This window comes from Lepisosteus platostomus, chromosome 5 (genome assembly GCF_059453375.1).
Source record: "Lepisosteus platostomus isolate fLepPlt1 chromosome 5, fLepPlt1.hap1, whole genome shotgun sequence".
In the NCBI taxonomy this organism is placed as follows: Eukaryota; Metazoa; Chordata; class Actinopteri; order Semionotiformes; family Lepisosteidae; genus Lepisosteus; species Lepisosteus platostomus.
Genome location: NC_142615.1, coordinates 40,389,916 through 40,411,905, shown reverse-complemented (window position 1 = coordinate 40,411,905; position 21,990 = coordinate 40,389,916). Strand labels below are relative to the sequence as shown.

The following is a 21,990-nucleotide window of genomic DNA, read 5'->3' as shown; positions in this document are numbered from 1 at the left end:
GAAAACATGCCGAAACCACGTTTCACCCTGTGTTTGTGCAACTTGTACAATGTACAATGTACAGGAATGTAAACCATGCAGCTCCAGTGGTGCAATCGGTCAGCATGTGGTACTTAATGTAGCAGTGCACAGCGGAGTCAAGCCCAGGTTGTGAATTTGAGCTTCACCTACAGTAGACCAGTGAGGCTGGTGTCTTTAGCTACTGAAAGCAACTCTTGAGTTTAGGTACTCTTAGGTATTTGCTGGAGATCAGGTCTAAATTAACATAAATAACATAAATGAAACAAGTAAAGTTTTACTCTGTACCACACCCAAAGAAGGCTTCTCCACTGCTGAAACATTATTCAGGATGGAATAAACCTTTACTCGTTCCTTTGCAGCCCACTCATGCTGACACAGCTACTTACTTAAATTACCATCAGCTGTGGACCCCCAGCTGGCCTGTGCACAGATAGATGAGAGTTATCTTCTTAGATGAGAGGAGCATGATGGAGTACCAAAAACCTGAAAAAGCTCTAGCAGTTAGATTATGTGTTTTTGTTGTTCCCTAGATATGCTTTTAATGTTCTTTTTGTTTTGCAGTGAGCACTGTTTTTTAACTTTCTTGTATTTTCCTTGCTATTTTACTGTCCCTTCCCCCCCAGGCGTAGACGGAAAACATGCCGAAACCCTGTTTCACCCTGTGTTTGTGCAATGTCAGTCTGGGCAGGTCTTTAGCTACTGAAAGCAACTAGAGTTTAGATGCTGCTACATATAGGTCATCCTAAACACCTTATCTAGTGGGATTGTAGTCTGTGAGGTATTGAGTGAAGCGTCTACACAGTGTACAATTTAAAGGTCAAAGCAAGACAATCAGAATTCAGAACACGAGCCTCTGCTTTATAATTTCCTGAGCTTTTGATGAACATCTAAGTGAAAGACAAATTCACTATTTTCACTTTTTATTTAAAGAACACTGTTATCACATGTTCTGCACTCACGACGGTGTTTAACAGTGCTCTTTTCTACACTTTTTTCAAGCCACCAAGCCTGTGTTGCACTTCAGTGCCGGCTGTGGTGGACACCCTGTAGATCATGAAAAGCATATTGAGCTCCTTGGTCATGAAATTGCCAGATAAAAGCCATTTCCCATCCTTTCTCAACTTGCTCGGCAAGCAGGCAGAACACAAACCGAACGCAGATGTATCAGAGCGGTGTGTCCAAGTGGCCGTAAAAAAACACTTCTCTGTTGGTTCTGTGGCTCACTTGGTTAAAGTGCCTGTCCTGTAGGCAGGAAATCCTGGATTCAAATCCCAGTGGTGCTTGTTCTGCTGTACAGTTTATCTTTATAAATAGCACCATTCTTCTGCATTAAGTTTAATGGAGGTGTTCATTTCGTTTTTGGCACAACTTGTTATTCAAGAAATCCATAAAAAGATAAAATGCAGAATTACTGACAGCTGGCAAGAAAATGATAATGATTTTTTTTTGTCTTTAGCCAAAAACCTGTGAATGTAGAATGTAGAAAAAACACAATGTGTGTCACTTTCTCTGGCACAATCAGTCAGGGTGTCCTTCGGTCCTTTAGTGTATTACAGGTAATGCATGTACAGCCTTTGATATGCAATAGTGAATTTGCAGGTATCCTGGGGAGGAAAGAAAACCTAAATGAAGGAAATACATATTTAAAGGGGGTGTAAGTCTTAAATGTGTTCTGTCACATCTGGGTGTTAACTGAATAGATTCTTTGTATTAGTTATTGTGATTTGACACAAACTTGTATTTCTCAGGAGACATCAGAAAAATGGTGGAATTTGCGGGTACAGAAAATAACTTGAACTGAACAGGCAAATGTAAGGTTATGTTAAAGTAAAAAAAACTTTGTCACCTTTTTCAACGTGATTATTAAAGACAGTTTCTCGGAACCGTATCTCTTCTCGATTCTGCGGTCCAACAATATCAGTGGTGAAACAAGCAGAATGTGTGGACGTAACGGGAGAGTCATCCAGTCGATTGAAAGGTTGTGTAAAAGACGCTGAGAAGTGTGGTTTAAAAGCTTTACGCACCAGGTAGGAGTCAAACCTACAATCTTCTGATCCAAAGTCAGACCCGTTATACATTGCGCCACTGGTCCTGATACCTGGACAATACCACTGTGAGCTTTGTGCCGCTATTAGTAATACTATACATCGCTCCGGTCCAAATGTTCTCAATTAGAATCACGTGTTTTCTACTTGTATTTAGCTACTAGGTCTTTCATTTGGTCTGTTTTAAAAATAGCATCTCTTTAAAACAGACAAACGGTTTTATGTGTCGCGCTGAAATTCACACACAGAGAAAGTCACACAAAAGATAATCACAGATAAGATACCGCGTTTAAAAAGAAAACCAGAGTGGCGATAGAAAACAAAGGCTTATACACACGATGCTAGTCCTACCACTGAACTAAGCTCCTGAGAGGCGCTTTTGCCTGTGGCTCTTTAATTGTGTTAGGAAGAGTGACACGTCTACACAGTGCACAATTTAAAGGTCGAAGGAAGACAATCAGATGCGAGTAGAATTCAGAACACCAGCCTCCGCTTTATCGTTTACTGAGCTTTCGATGAAAGTGAAAGACAAATTCACTATCTTCACTTTTTGTTTAAAGAACACTTTTATCACATGTTCTGTACTCCCGATGGTGTTTAGCGGTGCTCTTTTCTACACTCCTGATTTGAGGATCCCCAGCTAAAATATATTTTTTAAATACAACAAAATTGCAATATATTTAATATTTTTTATGTTTACATTTATATTCACTCGTGCCAAAAGCTTGTATTCTCTGCATATATCACGATGTGGAAAGAAGCCCACTCACATTTAGAGGAGATAGTATTTAGGTCAAAGCTAATTCGAAGTGTGTCTCTGGGTGTGTTTGGATTACCGATGTTGTGGTTGACTGAAGGACACGCTCACGGTGCCATAAAAACTGACACGTCATTTTTTGTTCTACATTCACAGGTTTTAGACTAAAGACAAAAAAAAAATCGTAGTCATTTTCTTGCCAGCTGGCACTAATTCTTCTGCACCGACAGGGAAGATTAGTATTTAATCTATCGCAATATGTGTGGATTTTTTTAAAAACAAGTTGTTCCAGAAATGAACACTTCCATTAAACTTAAGGCAGACACCTGTTGCTGTCCATAACGACAAACTCTGCATTTGCTAGACACGCCCTTTCTTTTTACAGCCGCTTGGACACAGCGCTCTGAGACACCTGCGTTCTGTGTGCGCTGAGCCTGCTCGCCGAGCAAGTGATGAGAAATGGCTTTTATCTGGTAATTTCTAGTCCAAGGAACTCAATATGCTTTTTATGTTTGACATCTTCAAGGAAAATGGTGAAATCGCAGGTGGAAGAGGAAAATGATCCTTGAGTAGAGGAAAGACGACCATCTCAAGCGCTAACTCATGTCAGGAGGCTAACTTCTGTGACGAGGTGGTGTTTAAGGTGATGGACTACTAATCCATTGTGCTCTGCACGCGTGGGTGTGAATTCCATCCTTGGGAAGTTCAGTACAGCAGGAACACTTGGCCCACAAGCAGTGACAGTATCAGAGGTATCTGCAGTATGTGAGCAGCAATAAAATAACTTGCCGTGGAAGCATGTGTGCCTGCATTAATATAGCTCCGTCGAGCAGAAAAAGCAACACAAAGACCGACTTAAAGTCAACAGGACGTTTCCGTAGCTGAAAACACAGCCATGGCGCTCTAGCTGAAGCTTCATCTCACAACGTCAGCATGACTCCGCTGCCAACTGTTGTACCACCGCTGACCGATTGAGCTACTGGAGCTGCACAGCCCGATAGCGTATTTTCGCAGTCCACTCAAATAGTGCTTCTTCCCTAGGCTACATGCCTCAGGAGTTTTTTATATCGGTCAAATATTCATTGGAAAAGGTTTATCGATGCGTGAGGTGGGAACCACACCCGGATTCACTGCTTGGAAGGCAGCTATGTTCACCATTATTGTACCAAACCTCTTATGATGCAAGCTTGTTATTTTGCGTAATGCTCATTCAGTTTTTATTTAATTGACTGAGTTAATGTATTTACATATTAAAATCATAAAGCTTCATGTAATTGAAATTACTCACTAAACGACTAACACACTTGCTGTTTAAGTGTTTTGTAATCCCTTTTCTCTGTTAAAGATGTAATATGATGGGATGTAGAGATGTAGAGAAAATATGTAGAGAAAAACGCCCACTAAAAAATGCATTTAATCATTCAAATGTTCAGTAAACCACTGTGCAGTTGTTTTAATTAACATTGGTTATGACAATGTGTTGTTTTTGTCTCATAAAGAGTCTGCTCTTTTATTCCCTCTCACCGGCGTCGGAATAACTTGTTAAATCTTTTCACAGTCCCAATAAAAAATATTTGTCCAGGTTCTAACAAAGTCAAGCATTTGCCTTTGTGCATTGACATTGCTCGTCTCGAAAGGACATTACATAACAAAGCAATCTGTTTGTTGTTGTTATTCTTTTGGTTACAGCTCTTTCATTCCTTTACATTCTCCTGCAATATTTACAGGCTGGTAAATATTGCACAATTGTCCATCGGCTCAGGACACTCTTAAGCAGTGCTTTTGTTCTATGTGAGGTGGTGTATAAAACAATGTAAAAATAGGCAATACATTTGCTCAGAGTGACATGAAGTTTGAATGCGACTTTTTTTTCCTTATAATTTCTTCATTTCAATAAATTTATCCGGTAATAAAGGAAGAGCAGAAGAGAGGAAGTGTTTGCAGACTTTCTTCATTTGTATTGGTGTTGCTTTCGTGTAAAGAAGCCTCAGGATACACCGTGTGGTCAGTCAGTTTTTCAGTGCATTAAAAAAGTACTTCCTACCTTGATCACGAGCTTCTTTTTGGGGAATCACTTTGCAATTGAGTAAAGCAAACACACTGACCTCATACCGTGGCAGGATCTTACTTAGTCATTTGGAGATCTGTTTTGCCAAGACAGACGTTAATTATTTCCTGGCCCACACAGTTTCAGAGTGCTGTGATTTCATGTCAAAGCTGAAAAGACAACCCAGTAGCTGACAAACCATTTCAGTGTCTGAATGGAGAGTTGAACTGCGAGACTTAGAAAAACTTCCTTCTGATGCTTTTCAAAGCAACCTGATAAGAGCAGGTCCTTAAAGTTGCTGTTCAAGTAGGTCCTGCTGCCGAAATGCAAATCCCTCCTTCAGCCTGAAGAAGCTGTCTCTACATTACTCATCGCCTAGCAGGCACAGCGAGGATGATGTGGTGCACGTCTGGGCCCAAAGACGGATGCATCACAGGACTTCACTCGGAAGATGCCGAGCTGGAATCCATGTGAGGAAGATGTATCTGACAGACCTCAGAGAGCTGAGCTGGATCACATCCCTTCTGAATGATATTGCAGTAACACTCCACCACTCCTCTTTGTGTGGTTGATAATTTCATTGTGAGTTGAAATATGAAGAGCTCCTTCATTTTTAATTGATAGTTTTAATATCATACATTAGAAATTATAAGCACATAAAAAAAGTTTGTTGCAAAAAAACCTTTAATTAAATGTATAAAAAATTGTTCCCATCAAAACTGTTACATTCAGAATTTACATCAATGAATGGTTTAATTTCTTATTTCTGAAACATCAAATTGTAGAAAGAAGAAAAGGATGAAAAAATGGGATGTTCAAGCCTCCCTTTTGTAAAACACAAGCTGCAGATACAGACATTGAGGACAGTGTGGAAACAGTGGAGTGATGTGGACTCAGGTCACAGACAGCATCACTGTGGAAACAGTGGAGTGAAGCGGACTCAGGTCACAGACAGTGTCGGTGTGGAAACAGTGGAGTGAAGTGGACTCAGCTCACAGACAGTGTCAGTGTGGAAACAGTGGAGTGAAGCGGACTCAGGTCACAGACAGTGTCAGTGTGGAAACAGTGGAGTGAAGTGGACTCAGGTCACAGACAGTCTCAGTGCTCAGAGTTGTTCTAAGACTGTGTGACTCTGTTGGTGAAGCTCCTCTGTGTCTAGACCTGGAGGAGGAGCTTCTCCCAGACAGCCCTGTCAGTCTCACAGCACCCATCCTCTCCCTGAGACTCGTCCCCAACATCATCGTAGTCAGTCCTGTCAGTGGCAGGGACTCCTTCTTCAGAGGGCAGTGTGGGCAGGACCCTGTCCACTCCAGGGCCAGGGTGGAGGAAACCTGACAGAGAGACACAGACTAAGAGACAGTCAGTGGACAGCTGATGGATGGGGATGACTCTCTTAGATTATATTTTTGGTTTAGAATTGGACCCATGAATTTTTAAGCATGTTTTTTTTAAGTTGTATATTTGTGATTTTAACAACCATTAATTATATAAACAAATAATATTAGACAGGATTACAAAAAAGAATGTTATACTTAAGACATGTGAATACGATTGGTCAGATGAATAAATTATTGAAAGTATATTATAATCCAAAGCTTTTATAGGAATTCATTTGAATTAAAATTAAAAATGTACCTTTTAGAACAAATTGATGATTACTTCAGATTTTACTTACCAACAATGTACCAGTGTTATAAAACCAGAGTGCGGAAAAGCTTTGACAGTATTTTCTAAAATTAGTCATTCTCTTTGGGTATCTGAAGACCTCTCTCTGGTCAGATTAGTAGGTGATCTCAGGCCTCTAGCAGGGCTGAACAGGACAGGGAAACACTAGGCTGACATGTAGAGTTCAGGACTCCTGGTCAGGGATTGGCTGGACTATAGCCAGAAAACGATACTGAAAGCATCCGATTGGCTGGATGTGACAGTAGCTGTGTTTTGCTGAGACCCTGATCTAAGAGTTTAAATCTTGTGGCAAACAAGACTCTCAATCTATATTAGCTACTATTGATCCCTGCAGGATAAAGCACAATTTGAGCCACCACTTAGACCTGGTGCCCTCTTGTCTTGGATGAAGTGGCACAGAAATTGATTACTGGGGGTTGTCTTCTCCATCCCTGAACTACCTCATTCACACTGAGACCCCTGGCTGTAGCCCTCTTTACCTGAAGTGGGGTCTCCCTCACTGTCGCCTACATCACTGTATCCAGAGGGTGCCTCATCAGAGAGGAGTCTCCCTGTGAAAAGAAGAGCAAGACAGTAATGGCTCTGTCATTCTGACACAGACTGGCCTGTCAGAGACCTCTTCTCTTCCAGGTAGTGTTTTTTTCCAATGACAAAGGCTAATGCAGGCTGGTACAGAGTGTACTACTGAGTCTTATTTATAATAACTCACCTGACACAGTGTCTGGGCTCTGGGGCACAGTTACAGCATCATCATAGTACTCTGGAGCCTCTTCTTTCACAGAGGACATCAGCTCTCCTGAAGCACACAGAGACAGTTTTACTGTTAAACATCAGATTTAAAATACAGGGGCAACCTGATTATATAATACATTTCAAACCCATTCCATTTTTTTTTTAAATTGAGATGGTGAATGACAACAGTGCAGCCTGTATCAGGGCAGAGAGTGCAATGCTGTGAATCCTTGTGAAATATCTGAAGTGGAGCTGGACAATGGCAGCAGAGTAAACAGACTCAGTGTGATATGCTCTGTAGTGCATAGAGAGAGGAGAGAGAGCCAGACTCCCTGGGACTGGTGCAAGGTTTCTCTTTGGGACTGAACTGAAATAACCCACCTGACAAGGCATCTGGACTCTGAGGTATAGTTACAGCATCATCATAGTACTCAGGGGTCTCTTCTTTCACAGAGGACATCAGCTCTCCTAAAGCACACAGAGCACAGCTTCACTGTCACTCATCAGAACACTGAGTTATTTAGAGCACAGGACTGCTGGAGCTCATCAGAGCACATTGATTAACTGAGCATCACACTGGGGATAAAACTCCAGGTTCTAAGTACAGAAGACCAATTAACCTGATTTCTAGTCCTATTTACTTCTGTAAGAACAATTCCTAGATTTTCAAATAAGACATTGAAGGACAACAGGGCAGAGAAAGGTTGGCTGTACTTGGGCAGAGAGAGTGGTGATGTAGACACTGTGAGAAACTGAAGAGGAGCTGGACACTGGCAGCACAGTGACCCAGACTGGGTATGCAGGGCTGAGATCACTAAGTCAGATCCATGTGACTGGTGCAGAATAACTTAGACTCCATATTCAGAGGCTGAGATCAAAGAGAGAGTAGAGATAATCAGACTCACTAAGATTGGTGCTAAGTTTCCCCATGTGACTGGACTGAAGTAACTCACCTGACAAGGCACCTGGGCTTTGAGGTACAGTTACTGCATCATCATAGTACTCTGGGATCTCTTCTTTCAGAGAGGGTATTGACTCTTCTGAACCACACAGAGAGACAGAGAATTTACACTTCAGGACTCTGAGTTACTTTGACCACAGAGCTGCAAAGTTATTGTCAAGTCTAATTCTAAATGTGATTTTAAATGCTGTGTGGTTAAGTATAGTTAAGCCAAGACTGTAGGGTCCCTGATTTAACATGTGATCTGAAAGGCAGTTTTTGCAGCATATTGGTTCCCAGTCATCATTCTGGACCTGAGGCACCATCTCCTTTTCTATGAAAACCAATTAGAGCAGCACCCTGTCTACCACCCCAGTATTGACCAGGTCAAGTGTTGCTCAGCCTCTGTGATCTGCTGGTTAGCGTGAGGCAACACTGAAGAGGAGAGTTTGTAAGGAATAGAACATATTTGGTAAGATTTGTAAGATTCAGGATTTTCTACTCAAGTTTTCTAAATGTCAGCCTGGTTTGGGATGAGTGTGAGTACTGGACTGAAGACCCCCCACTCCTACACTGAGCCCCCTGACTCCACCTCCCCTCACCTGGTACTGGGTCTCCCTCACTGTCCTCCACATCATCGTATCCAGAGGGCAGCTCATCAGAGAGGAATCTTCCTGTGAACAGGAGGGCAGATCAGTAATACCTGCAGTCAGTCAGCACTGTCTCTTACTGGGAGAGAAGACAGGGTGTCAACAGAAACACAGAGTTTATGCTCATTTTCTTCACTTACTTTGACAGCAGTTGAGAAAGAAAACTCTACAGGTTTAAAACCAGTATGGTGAGATTTTCTACAAGTGTAAGTACTCAGATCTGTCAAGATTGTAATCCCTCCTCTTAAGGGCGCTTGGGCTCTTTCACATTTAGTTGATTTTGTGCACCTGCCTTCTATCCAGCCCCTCCTTATATAAGCCAGATACTCACACTATTCTGGGTTCTGCATTGGAAGACGGATGCCAGGAGGCCCGCCTACCACCAAGTCGCCCGCGGCTAGAGGGCATAGGCCTCCTATCGGCATCCTGACCAAGCTGAGTCTGGGTCTCAGAGTGCCTGGCCTCGTGATCCTGTTTTATTCCTTGTCCCCCCACCGGATCCAATTCCGGTTCTTAAACCTTGTCTTGTCTCGTTGGATTACCCGGCTCTGGACTTTTGAACTTCACCCTGGATTTCCCTTTGGACTCCCTTGGACTTGTACGCCAGGACCACACCTCCCTAAGGACCAGTGCACAGTCATCACGCCCCACTGTCCGTCAACCTGCCCAGTTTCTCATCGGCTCCTCCCAGTGTCTGTTTCACATATGTCCGGATCCTGACCAATGCATTGTAACAATATCATCCTCAAGACTAATCACACCTGAAGACTCTCTCCACTCACCTCTCCTGGGGGTGCTGTAGGTTCCCTCTCTGGCCAGTTTGTACTCTATTTCCTCATAGACGGCATCATGATAGGGGGCGAGTGCTCCCTTAGATAGGGCTGTGTGAGGAAACAGACACTCAGGGTTAACATGCAGGGAGTGGAGTACAAGATCAATAATTCACTGATAAACCTTCTTTGGACATTTGTGCACATAAATGTTATGATTCTTGATTGGCAAATCTCCTCATATCTCCATCTGTAATTGTTGATAATCTTTTTCAAGCTTCAGCTGGATTTCTCTACCCTATTAATAATGTTCAGATCCAGCAAACCTTTAAATTAGACAGGTTCACCTTGATTTTAAATTTTGATTTCTTCCTCAAGTTCAGTATTGAAATCTGAGTTCTATGACAGTGACAGTAATGACCACTAGAGATTAGTTCCTCCCTACCTTTCCTCAGCTTCCTGTTCTGGATCAGCTGCCCAACGAACAGGGCCAGCACCACGAAGAGCAGAGCCCCCAGCAGCAGGAGGGCCAGGGGTGAGACGGACAGGCCCTCCAGCAGCTGTGTCTGGGGTGTTGTCCTGGTGCTGCCTGAGGGAGAGGGAGACAGATCAGGAAATGATCTTCTTTCTCAACCACATAGTGGCAAGAAGCATTTTAGACACCAGTAAAGTTACTGTGAGCTCATCTGGACAGAGATTAGAAACTGGAGGATTTACCTGTTTTCACAGACGAAGTGCTGGTTGAAGTAGGAAGAGCTGTAACACAAGATAAAATGGTTTTGATGAGGAGATTCACAGCAGTTCTTCTATTCTTCTTGACAAAAATGAAACACAGAGAGGCCACGGTTTATAGACAGAAGTACTCCTGAGAATCAGCAGCACCATTTAGACAAACTGAAATGTCTCTTATCCTCTTCTGCCAAACTGTATTACCTGTCGTCACTGGATGGTTTTGAGATCCCCAACCTGAAAAACATAAAAGTGATGGGTTGAGTTTCAGAGAGCAGGAAAGTGTGATGATGGACCCAGAGAATCACATACTGCAGCAATAAAGAGTATTTAATGACCAGAAGCACTCATCTTAATTATTTTTCTAATAGGCAGAGCTTGTGTTGGCTTCTTCATTATTATTTACATCAGTATTCCTGTATTGAGAGCAGCCCTGAACACCCTGGGACCTCCAGCTGCTCTTCTGCTGCTCAGACTCACCTGTACAGGTGACCCCAGCATCCTCCTTGTGCCGACAGTCGCTCTGTCCCAGGGGAAGGTGCCAGCAGTCCCACAGGTGGAGCTCACTGCCCCTGCAGTTCACCTCATCCAGCCAGATGGTGCCACTCCCTTGTCCAAATGATGTATTAGCCACTGCGCTCATTGCATCCCCACAGCCCAGCTGTCTGCAAACCACCTGGGCGTCCTGCAGGTCCCAGGAGTCATCACAGACTGTCCCCCAGGAGCCATTGTGATAAACCTCCACTCTCCCAGAGCAGTGACCTCCTCCTCCGACCAGCCTGAGGGGCCAGGAATCTAGAGACCAAAATAACACTGATTAACAGACACAGAGACACAAACCCCACCAGTCTGTGCTCCAATCTATATTCTTCCTTCCCGGTTTGACACATCTTATAAACATCAAAGCAAAATACAACTAGGCTACTGTCTGGTTCAGTGCACTGACTGGATTTGTTATTTGTTTTTTTAAAAGTGTACACAGTATCTGTGTATATGGCACACACCTGTGAAACACAATTTAAAACTGATTTAATTTATCAACATATGCACACATTTTTTAAACTCACTTGAACATGTTTCCTGGCCTGAGGCCGTGAAACAGGATTTGAGGCTTCGAGGCACAGACTTCTTCTCGTCAGCTAAAAGAATAAAAACCATGTTAATTAAAAATTATTATACTGTGCATGATGACATATTATACTGGACATGATGACATTAATGTGTATTATGTCACAGCATGTTAGCGACAGTTTTGAGTACTCATAATGTCATAATGTCTCCTTTTATCTTTGAAATAAGATATTTATTTACTTTCATTTTTTTAATGTGTTGGATGGATTGTGTATATAACAAATATTAATTGCTACTTGAAAATGCTGTGATTGCCAGCTTATAAAGAGCAATAAAATATGAACACTGTGTGAAAGTCTGAAGAGGGACTTGCATACATACCTTTTGGTAAACTGCTGGATTTAAAGTTTCATGCACTCTGGGATTAGGGATTAGAAATACTGGAATTCAGTTTACAAGTCTGAAAAAACTAACATTCAGCACCTTTGATAAGTGATGACTCACCTTATTTTTTATTAGCAGATTGTTCAGTCTCAGAAGTGGGAAATAATCAGTAATGGGCAAGGCTAAACAGGCATTATGTGACTCAAGATAAACACCATAAATACAGAACATTATTTACTAGGGATAATCAATATAAAATCAGCAAGACAATCACTTTTCCAAGTACTGCTATTGCTCTCTGGCAACAGCTACCTGTTGTGTACAGATCAAACATTTTGGCATTCCTTTTTCTTCCATGAAGAAATTTAAAATTCTCTTGAACCACAAAGTATTTTGCCTGTTTTTGTTTTGATAATAATGACAAGCATGTTAGTCACAAACATCATTTTTAGATTGCAATAAAAGCTACTAGGAGCAGTGTTTGTGAAACCAATCAATCATTGACGTGTTTAGGTGTCAATGTTTTCCCCACCCGAAGACAGATTTATGTCAAATTAGCTTGTGGGTCATCCCACCATAATCCTGACCTTCAGTGTCTTACTGTCCAACACAGACTGTGGTCAAATATGTTTAACTACAGTCTGGGCTGTTTGTTTCATTTATCAGTTATGATCTCCTTCCCCTTCACCCTCTCCTTCATACACACACACATCCAGCCCCTGCCGACCCTCAGACAGGTGGAAGACGGAGTCCTTACCTGAGCAGGTGATCAGAGCCACTTCAGAGTCTGTGCACTGGTTCTGATTCCAGGCAGAGGAGGGGCAGTGCCACAGCGTGGAGTCATGAGGGCGGCAGTTGAAATAATCGAGCCAGTGAGGAGCGGAGTCCCGTCTGGGGGCTGAATCGACGACACGCCCACTCTTCCCACAGTTCAGCTCCTGACAGATCAGACTCACTGTGTCCTCACTCATGCTATTCCAGCACACGTTGCCCCAGGTGCCATTGTAGAACACCTCCAGCTGACCAGAACAGCCCTCGGCCAGTCGCAGCTCCTTGAACTCTGGGGACACACAAGTTGACAGACTGAGAGAACCCTGCTCTGAACTGACACAGACTTCTAGATTAAAGACCTCAGATAGAAACAGCGTGTCTGATAACTACTGTGACATTAGATAATTGCATTATCTTTTTTCCCCAAATCATATTAATGTAATGGAATTCTGTTTTTCAAAAGAAAATAATACAATCTTGACATTTTTAAAATCAATGTCAACATTCAGTAAATTACAATCCAGATTGAGAATATTTGGATTATTATGTCAAGCACTATTACAGTAAAATGTATTTTCTTGTCTTGAACAGGGGATACTGTGCTTGCTCCTGGCAGTATAAGAACACAGTCCTGGTGTGACTGGAGTCCTGTACCTGAACACACCACTCCGACATCCTCCTTGTGTCCACAGTCATGCTGTCCCCACCCTGCTGAGGGACACTCCCACAGAGACGACTCGTTCCCCAGACAGCCCACCTCATCCAGCCAGATGTGTCCAGTTCCCTGGCTGAAGGAGGCCGGCACTGGGGCACTGAGGGCCGTCCAACACTGGAGCTGCCTGCACACCACCTGAGAGTCTGCCAGGTCCCAGGAGTCATCACAGACTGTCCCCCAGGATCCATTGTGATAAACCTCCACCCTCCCAGCACAGTCACCTCCTGTCCCAACAAGCCTGAGGGACAGCTGGTCTAGGAGCAGAGAGTCAGAGGTCAGTGCAGTTCTAAGAGATCACAATGATGACATCTAAAGGAAGAGAATCTGCTGTTAAAAGCTGAACATCAGCTCAGGCCACTGGGGACAGCAGACACATTACAATTACAGTGTTTCCTGACTTTTGGATAATTTAACCTACATGAACTACCTAAAAGACTCCATGTTGATCATCAGCACTATACCATATATGTTAATGTTGTGTGTGACCACAGTTTGGCACAGAGACAATAGCTCCACAGGTGATAAACTCCAGTATTCAGGTAGATGTGTTTGCTGTAGATCCCAAAGACCAAGACTGTGTGTGTGAGATGCAGACAAAACTGCACACACATACACATGCTGTCTCACAGATGCATCTGGGATTGAGCTCAGCAACAGAGACATCAACACACACTGAGAACCTTGGAGATAAAAAACAGGGGCTAATTCATACCTGGTGTTTTGGAAGAAAGAACAGCTGAAGAAGGGAAACCTGTGAAACAAATGGAGAGAAATCAGACTGTGAGCTGTGTGTGAGAGGAGCAATTTAACACCAGAAATGAAACTACAAATAAAACAGCACTGATGTGATTAAGACAGTCCTCATTCTCTCTTTACCTGCTCCAGGTGAATCTCTGGTCATATTTGAGTCTGTAAAAGAGAAGAAAGGAGCTCATTTCTGTCCACTGGAGTGATGTTTCACCAGTGGAATGTCAGCTGTGTGTGGGGCTCAACTGCACATAACATCTGTAAACTTTGACTTTCTGAGACTCACTTTCTTTCCAGGCTCCTGTTTAATTGGGATCTATTAATTAAACTAATTAAGCATGTCTGATATTAATTACAGGATACGGAGGTCCAGGACTTTCTTTCATCTTTTAGGACCATCAGTGATATCAATATAAATATAAAACTGAGTTTTAGTCCTCAGTGTATTTGTGTATCTAACCATCAGAAAGAAAATGACAACCTAATAACCCCTTGAGGGAATATGTGAGATAGATATGACAAGGTTGTGTGTTTTCATCTTTGCATCTCTTACATAACTGGCAGTGTGTAACAGAGCAGATATTCAATCATGAAAACAGTGTGCTTCTGTGTGTAAGTAGAAGGAGTGTCACTGTGTTTTAAACACACGATTCTCACCAGAGCAGATGACTCCTGCGTCCTGTCCATGAGAGCACACTGCTCTCCCCCATGAAGAGACAGTACAGTGTGAGAGACGACTCTCATTGCCCTTGCACTCAAACACATCAGCCCATACTGGTCCACTGCCCTGTCCAAACCAGGCCTGTCCTGGAGCTGCTACAGCCTCCCCACAGCCCAGCTGCTGGCAGAGAACACTGGCATCTCTCAGATCCCAGTACTGGTCACACACTGTCCCCCAGTCCCTGAAGAGCCACTGTAACTCCACTCGGCCAGAGCAGGAATCTGAGCAATTCACCAGCCTGAACCCTGTGTATCCTGCACACAGGACAGGGGAGAGAGGAGAGACAAAGTGTCACAACACAACAACCAGCAATAACCCTTCAAGTATCCTTACAATACTGAGCTTTAAATTACTGTCATATAAGTATCTCACTAACGTGTTACTGTTCAATCCAATTCAATCTGAAATACTTTCTTCATCAGCAAGGCTGGTAATTTATGGTTTAATTAAGTTACTGTTGATCAGAAGATCATCGTATTGAGTTTTCATGGTTAAACACCAATCCCCAGTATTGAATCAGAGCTATAGCAACACTTATTTGTTTCTCTTCTAAGCTTCAGTTTTGAGCTCCATTAAAAACAAAATGAAATGAATTATCCCCCTCTTACCAAAACACTCCAGTCCCACATCGTTCTCATGGGTGCAGCTCTGTGTCTTTGTGGAGGACTTTGGACAGAAGAACAGGTGCGATTCACTTCCCTGGCACTGGAGCTCCTCTGTCCAGACCTGTCCTTCCCCCTTCCCGAAATGAGCCCCCTTCAGCACCTGTGAGGGAGCCCCACAGTCCAGCTCTCGACAGACAACTTCTGCATCCTGCCAGTCAAAGTCAGAGTCACACACTGAGCCCCAGGTCTCTCCGTGCTGCACTTCCAGTCTCCCAGAGCAGAGATCACTGCCTCCAACCACTCTGACCCCTCGATGAGCTGGAATTTCAGAACAATAACAGAGATCACTGTCCCTGACCTTTCTGACACCTCAATGAGCTGAAATATCAGAACAATAACAGAGATCACTGTCCCTGACCACTCGATATGCTTGAATATAAGAAAAGATAGGAAGAGAGAGCAGGAATAGAGAGTGAGTATTCATTATTTGAACAAAATTGTGAGGAATTCTAAAGAATACTAAAACTATACACTGTTTTGGAATTTTGGGAAATTGCTCGGCTAAAAATTAATCTGTAATTTATCAAGCACACATTCACTGCAGATCAAGTCACTTCCACAGAAACACTGAGAGATCAATGAAAAATAATTAAAATGACCAGAACCTCTGCGCACCCCACTGTGTCATAGGAGCTGACATCCTAGAACTCTGGGCTTCAAAGTGGGAATTTGGTTGTGAAACACAAGTAATTGACCTGCAGATATCTGAGACCCTGAACCAAGATGAAGAACACATTCTACCCCAAAGCTTCCTGATAAACTTGAAGAAAACCTGGGAACTAAACAATGTCCTTCAATATAAAGCAGAAATGAACACTTACATATAAAAAATAAAGTTGTTTTAGACGTCACGTCCAAAGTGGTGCAGAGGTTATAGAAAACCAAGCCTAACATACCCAGTCCAGCTACTGTTGCAGCTGGACTGCCTGACCTGCCCCCTGACAAAAACTGTGAACAGGACTGTCACAACCTGGCACTACTGGGGCAGGACTGTCTGACCTGGGCACTGGTACACACTCTGGACAAGACCACAGACAGGCACTGTGAGTTGTCACAGACTGGCATTGCTGGGACATCTGTCTGACCTGGAACTTGAAATAAATAGCCTTTACTTCTACAAAGACAGACACTCTGGACAAGACCAGGACTGTCACAGCCTGGTACTGCTGGAGCAGGACTGTCTGACCTGGGCACTGACAGACACTCTGGACAAGACCAGGACTGTCACAGCCTGGCACTGCTGGAGCAGGACTGTCTGACCTGGGCACTGACAGACACTCTGGACAAGACCAGGACTGTCACAAACTGGAACTGGTGGAGCAGGACTGTCTGACCTGGGCACTGACAGACACTCTGGGCAAGACCAGGACTGTCACAGCCTGGCACTGCTGGAGCAGGACTGTCTGACCTGGGCACTGACACACACTCTGGACAAGACCAGGACTGTCACAGCCTGGCACTGCTGGAGCAGGACTGTCTGACCTGGGCACTGACAGACGCTCTGGACACATCCAGGGTTGTGCTTCTCCACATGAAAGCAGATCTCAGAGAATGACGTTGGAGTTCAGCTCCACATACACACAGCTGGGTCTAGCAGTCAGCTCCTGGCTATGTTAGGGATTCGGTAAGAGAAACCAAAACCAGTGAATGAACCCACTTGCAGGAGCTGATAAAGCCTAGCCGTGATCCGAAGAAAGCCGTAGTCGAAGAAAAGAGCTGAGAGTCCAGGGGAAGCCAGAGATTCAAAACAGAGAGTGAGTACCGAAGCCAAGCCGTGATCCGAAAAACTGTCGTCAAAGGGGGAAAAACCGTAATCCGAAAACCAAGAAAGACACAAAGCAGAAGAAGGAGTAGTGCAACTAGGAAGCTCGAAAGGAAAACCAATACTGAGCCAGGAGGAAGGAAAAGACAGGTGTTTAAGTACCGGATGAGACGGGGGTGTGGTGGTGAATAAGTAAACTGATAGGTAGACTGATGAAGTAAGGCTACGCCTTCTTCTGCCTCCTCCGTTGCCGGGAGGCAGGGATCGTAACAGGCTACAGTGCATCACAAGAAAATACATGACCACCAGTGCCTTAAAGAAGTCAAAATATGGCAGAGCAGTTTAGATGTTAGAAGTCTAGTCTGAAATATCAAACCTGAAATCATTAATTTACATAAATGAGCCAACAGAACTGTTTCTTCTCTATTTATATCCAAAGCTGCATTGGTTTCTTGAATTCTTAAATTCTGGGCTCATCAGAATCAGACCGACAGTCACTCCACCACCAAGGATCAGCCCTTTGGACAGCTGGTAGTGCAGCTGAACTCCACTACAGCACTGAGCCCCACAAGACCATTAAAAGACACCTGAGACTGTCCAGATCCACTGACACTGACACCAACATACCATTAAAACACACCTGAGACTGACCAGATCCACTGACACTGACACCAACATACCATTAAAACACACCTGAGACTGACCAGATCCACTGACACTGGCACCAACATACCATTGAAACACACCTGAGACTGTCCAGATAAACTGACACTGACACCAACATACCATTAAAACACACCTGAGACTGACCAGATCCACTGACACTGACACCAACATACCATTTAAACACACCTGAGACTGACCAGATCCACTGACACTGACACCAACATACCATTAAAACACACCTGAGACTGTCCAGATCCACTGACACTGACACCAACATACCATTGAAACACACCTGAGACTGACCAGATCCACTGACACTGACACCAACACACCATTTAAACACACCTGAAACTGACCAGATCCACTGACACTGACACCAACATACCATTAAAACACACCTGAGACTGTCCAGATCCACTGACACTGACACCAACATACCATTAAAACACACCTGAGACTGACCAGATCCACTGACACTGACACCAACATACCATTAAAACACACCTGAGACTGACCAGATCCACTGACACTGACACCAACATACCATTAAAACACACCTGAGACTGTCCAGATCCACTGACACTGATATCAACATACCATTAAAACACACCTGAGACTGACCAGATCCACTGACACTGACACCAACATACCATTAAAACACACCTGAGACTGACCAGATCCACTGACACTGACACCAACATACCATTAAAACACACCTGAGACTAACCAGATCCACTGACACTAACACCAACATACCATTAAAACACACCTGAGACTGACCAGATCCACTGACACTGACACCAACATACCATTAAAACACACCTGAGACTGACCAGATCCACTGACACTGACACCAACATACCATTTAAACACACTTGAGACTGACCAGATCCACTGACACTGACACCAACATACCATTAAAACACACCTGAAACTCATCAGATCCACTTACACTGACACCAATGTACCATTAAAACACACCTGAAACTGACCAGATCCACTGACACTGACACCAACATACCATTTAAACACACCTGAGACTGACCAGATCCACTGACACTGACACCAACATACCATTAAAACACACCTGAGACTAACCAGATCCACTGACACTAACACCAACATACCATTTAAACACACCTGAAACTGACCAGATCCACTGACACTGACACCAACATACCATTAAAACACACCTGAAACTGACCAGATCCACTGACACTGACACCAACATACCATTTAAACACACCTGAAACTGACCAGATCCACTGACACTGACACCAACATACCATTTAAACACACCTGAAACTGACCAGATCCACTGACACTGACACCAACATACCATTAAAACACACCTAAGACTGACCAGATCCACTGACACTGACACCAACATACCATTAAAACACACCTGAGACTAACCAGATCCACTGACACTGACACCAACATACCATTAAAACACACCTGAGACTGACCAGATCCACTGACACTGACACCAACATACCATTTAAACACACCTGAAACTGACCAGATCCACTGACACTGACACCAACATACCATTAAAACACACCTGAGACTGACCAGATCCACTGACACTGACACCAACATACCATTTAAACACACCTGAGACTAACCAGATCCACTGACACTGACACCAACATACCATTAAAACACACCTGAAACTGACCAGATCCACTGACACTGACACCAACATACCATTAAAACACACCTGAGACTGTCCAGATCCACTGACACAGACACCAACATACCATTGAAACACACCTGAGACTGACCAGATCCACTGACACGGACACCAACACACCATTTAAACACACCTGAAACTGACCAGATCCACTGACACTGACACCAACATACCATTAAAACACACCTGAGACTGTCCAGATCCACTGACACTGACACCAACATACCATTAAAACACACCTGAGACTGACCAGATCCACTGACACTGACACCAACATACCATTAAAACACACCTGAGACTGACCAGATCCACTTACACCAACATACCATTAAAACACACCTGAGACTAACCAGATCCACTGACACAAACACCAACATACCATTAAAACACCTGAGACTGACCAGATCCACTGACACTGACACCAACATACCATTAAAACACACCTGAGACTAACCAGATCCACTGACACAAACACCAACATACCATTAAAACACCTGAGACTGACCAGATCCACTGACACTGACACCAACATACCATTAAAACACACTTGAGACTGACCAGATCCACTGACACTGACACCAAGATACCATTAAAACACACCTGAAACTGTCCAGATCCACTGACACTGACACCAACACACCATTAAAACACACCTGAGACTGTCCAGATCCACTGACACTGACACCAACATACCATTAAAACACACCTGAAACTGACCAGATCCACTGACACTGACACCAACACACCATTTAAACACAACTGAAACTGACCAGATCCACTGACACTGACACCAACATACCATTAAAACACACCTGAGACTGTCCAGATCCACTGACACTGACACCAACATACCATTAAAACACACCTGAGACTGACCAGATCCACTGACACCAACATACCATTAAAACACACCTGAGACTAACCAGATCCACTGACACAAACACCAACATACCATTAAAACACACCTGAGACTGACCAGATCCACTGACACTGACACCAAAATACCATTAAAACACACCTAAAACTGACCAGATCCACTGATACTGACACCAACATACCATTAAAACACACCTGAGACTGACCAGATCCACTGACACTGACACCAAAATACCATTAAAACACACCTGAGACTGTCCAGATCCACTGACACTGACACCAACATAACATTAAAACACACCTGAAACTGACCAGATCCACTGACACTGACACCAACACACCATTTAAACACAACTGAAACTGACCAGATCCACTGACACTGACACCAACATACCATTAAAACACACCTGAGACTGTCCAGATCCACTGACACTGACACCAACATACCATTAAAACACACCTGAGACTGACCAGATCCACTGACACCAACATACCATTAAAACACACCTGAGACTAACCAGATCCACTGACACAAACACCAACATACCATTAAAACACCTGAGACTGACCAGATCCACTGACACTGACACCAACATACCATTTAAACACACCTGAGACTGACCAGATCCACTGACACTGACACCAACATACCATTTAAACACACCTGAAACTGACCAGATCCACTGACACTGACACCAACATACCATTAAAACACACCTGAAACTGACCAGATCCACTGACACTGACACCAACATACCATTAAAACACACCTGAGACTGACCAGATCCACTGACACTGACACCAAAATACCATTAAAACACACCTGAGACTGACCAGATCCACTGACACCGACACCAACATACCATTAAAACACACCTGAAACTCATCAGATCCACTGACACTGACACCAATGTACCATTAAAACACACCTGAAACTGACCAGATCCACTGACACTGACACCAACATACCATTAAAACACACCTGAAACTGACCAGATCCACTGACACTGACACCAAAATACCATTTAAACACACCTGAAACTGACCAGATCCACTGACACTGACACCAACATACCATTTAAACACACCTGAGACTGACCAGATCCACTGACACTGACACCAACATACCATTTAAACACACCTGAAACTGACCAGATCCACTGACACTGACACCAACATACCATTAAAACACACCTGAAACTGACCAGATCCACTGACACTGACACCAACATACCATTAAAACACACCTGAAACTGACCAGATCCGCTGACACTGACACTAGCATACCATTTAAACACACCTGAAACTGACCAGATCCATTGACACTGACACCAACATACCATTAAAACACACTTGAGACTGACCAGATCCACTGACACTGACACCAACATACCATTTAAACACACCTGAAACTGACCAGATCCACTGACACTGACACCAACATACCATTAAAACACACCTGAAACTGACCAGATCCACTGACACTGGCACCAACATACCATTAAAACACACTTGAGACTGACCAGATCCACTGACACT

The 21,990-nt window shown here is 43.5% G+C and overlaps 1 protein-coding gene across 1 annotated transcript; it reads right to left on the bottom strand.

Moving 5' to 3' along the window:
- Positions 1-5,933: 5,933 nt before the first annotated feature.
- LOC148666534 (antigen WC1.1-like) lies at positions 5,934-14,219 on the bottom strand. Its single transcript, XM_088631721.1, has 15 exons — positions 14,195-14,219; positions 14,031-14,069; positions 13,258-13,572; positions 12,590-12,892; positions 11,445-11,516; positions 10,858-11,172; positions 10,582-10,614; positions 10,366-10,404; positions 10,094-10,237; positions 9,661-9,759; positions 8,831-8,902; positions 7,670-7,756; positions 7,266-7,352; positions 7,036-7,107; positions 5,934-6,201 (listed from the first exon to the last, which is right to left on the bottom strand). The coding sequence occupies exons 1-15, from the start codon at positions 14,217-14,219 to the stop codon at positions 6,026-6,028; spliced, it is 1,878 nt and encodes a 625-aa protein (XP_088487847.1). The 3' UTR covers positions 5,934-6,025.
- Between the last annotated feature and the right edge of the window lie 7,771 nt (positions 14,220-21,990).

Excerpts from the sequence above, each read along its gene's own strand:
- LOC148666534 (XM_088631721.1), bottom strand. The coding sequence starts at position 14,219 with ATGACCAGAGATTCACCTGGAGCAG. Across the intron at positions 10,615-10,857 it reads TGCTGGGGTCACCTGTACAG|GTTGGGGATCTCAAAACCAT; the intron begins GTGAGTCTGAGC and ends TATGTTTTTCAG. Across the intron at positions 7,353-7,669 it reads GAGTCCAGATGCCTTGTCAG|GAGAGCTGATGTCCTCTGTG; the intron begins GTGGGTTATTTC and ends TGTGTGCTTCAG.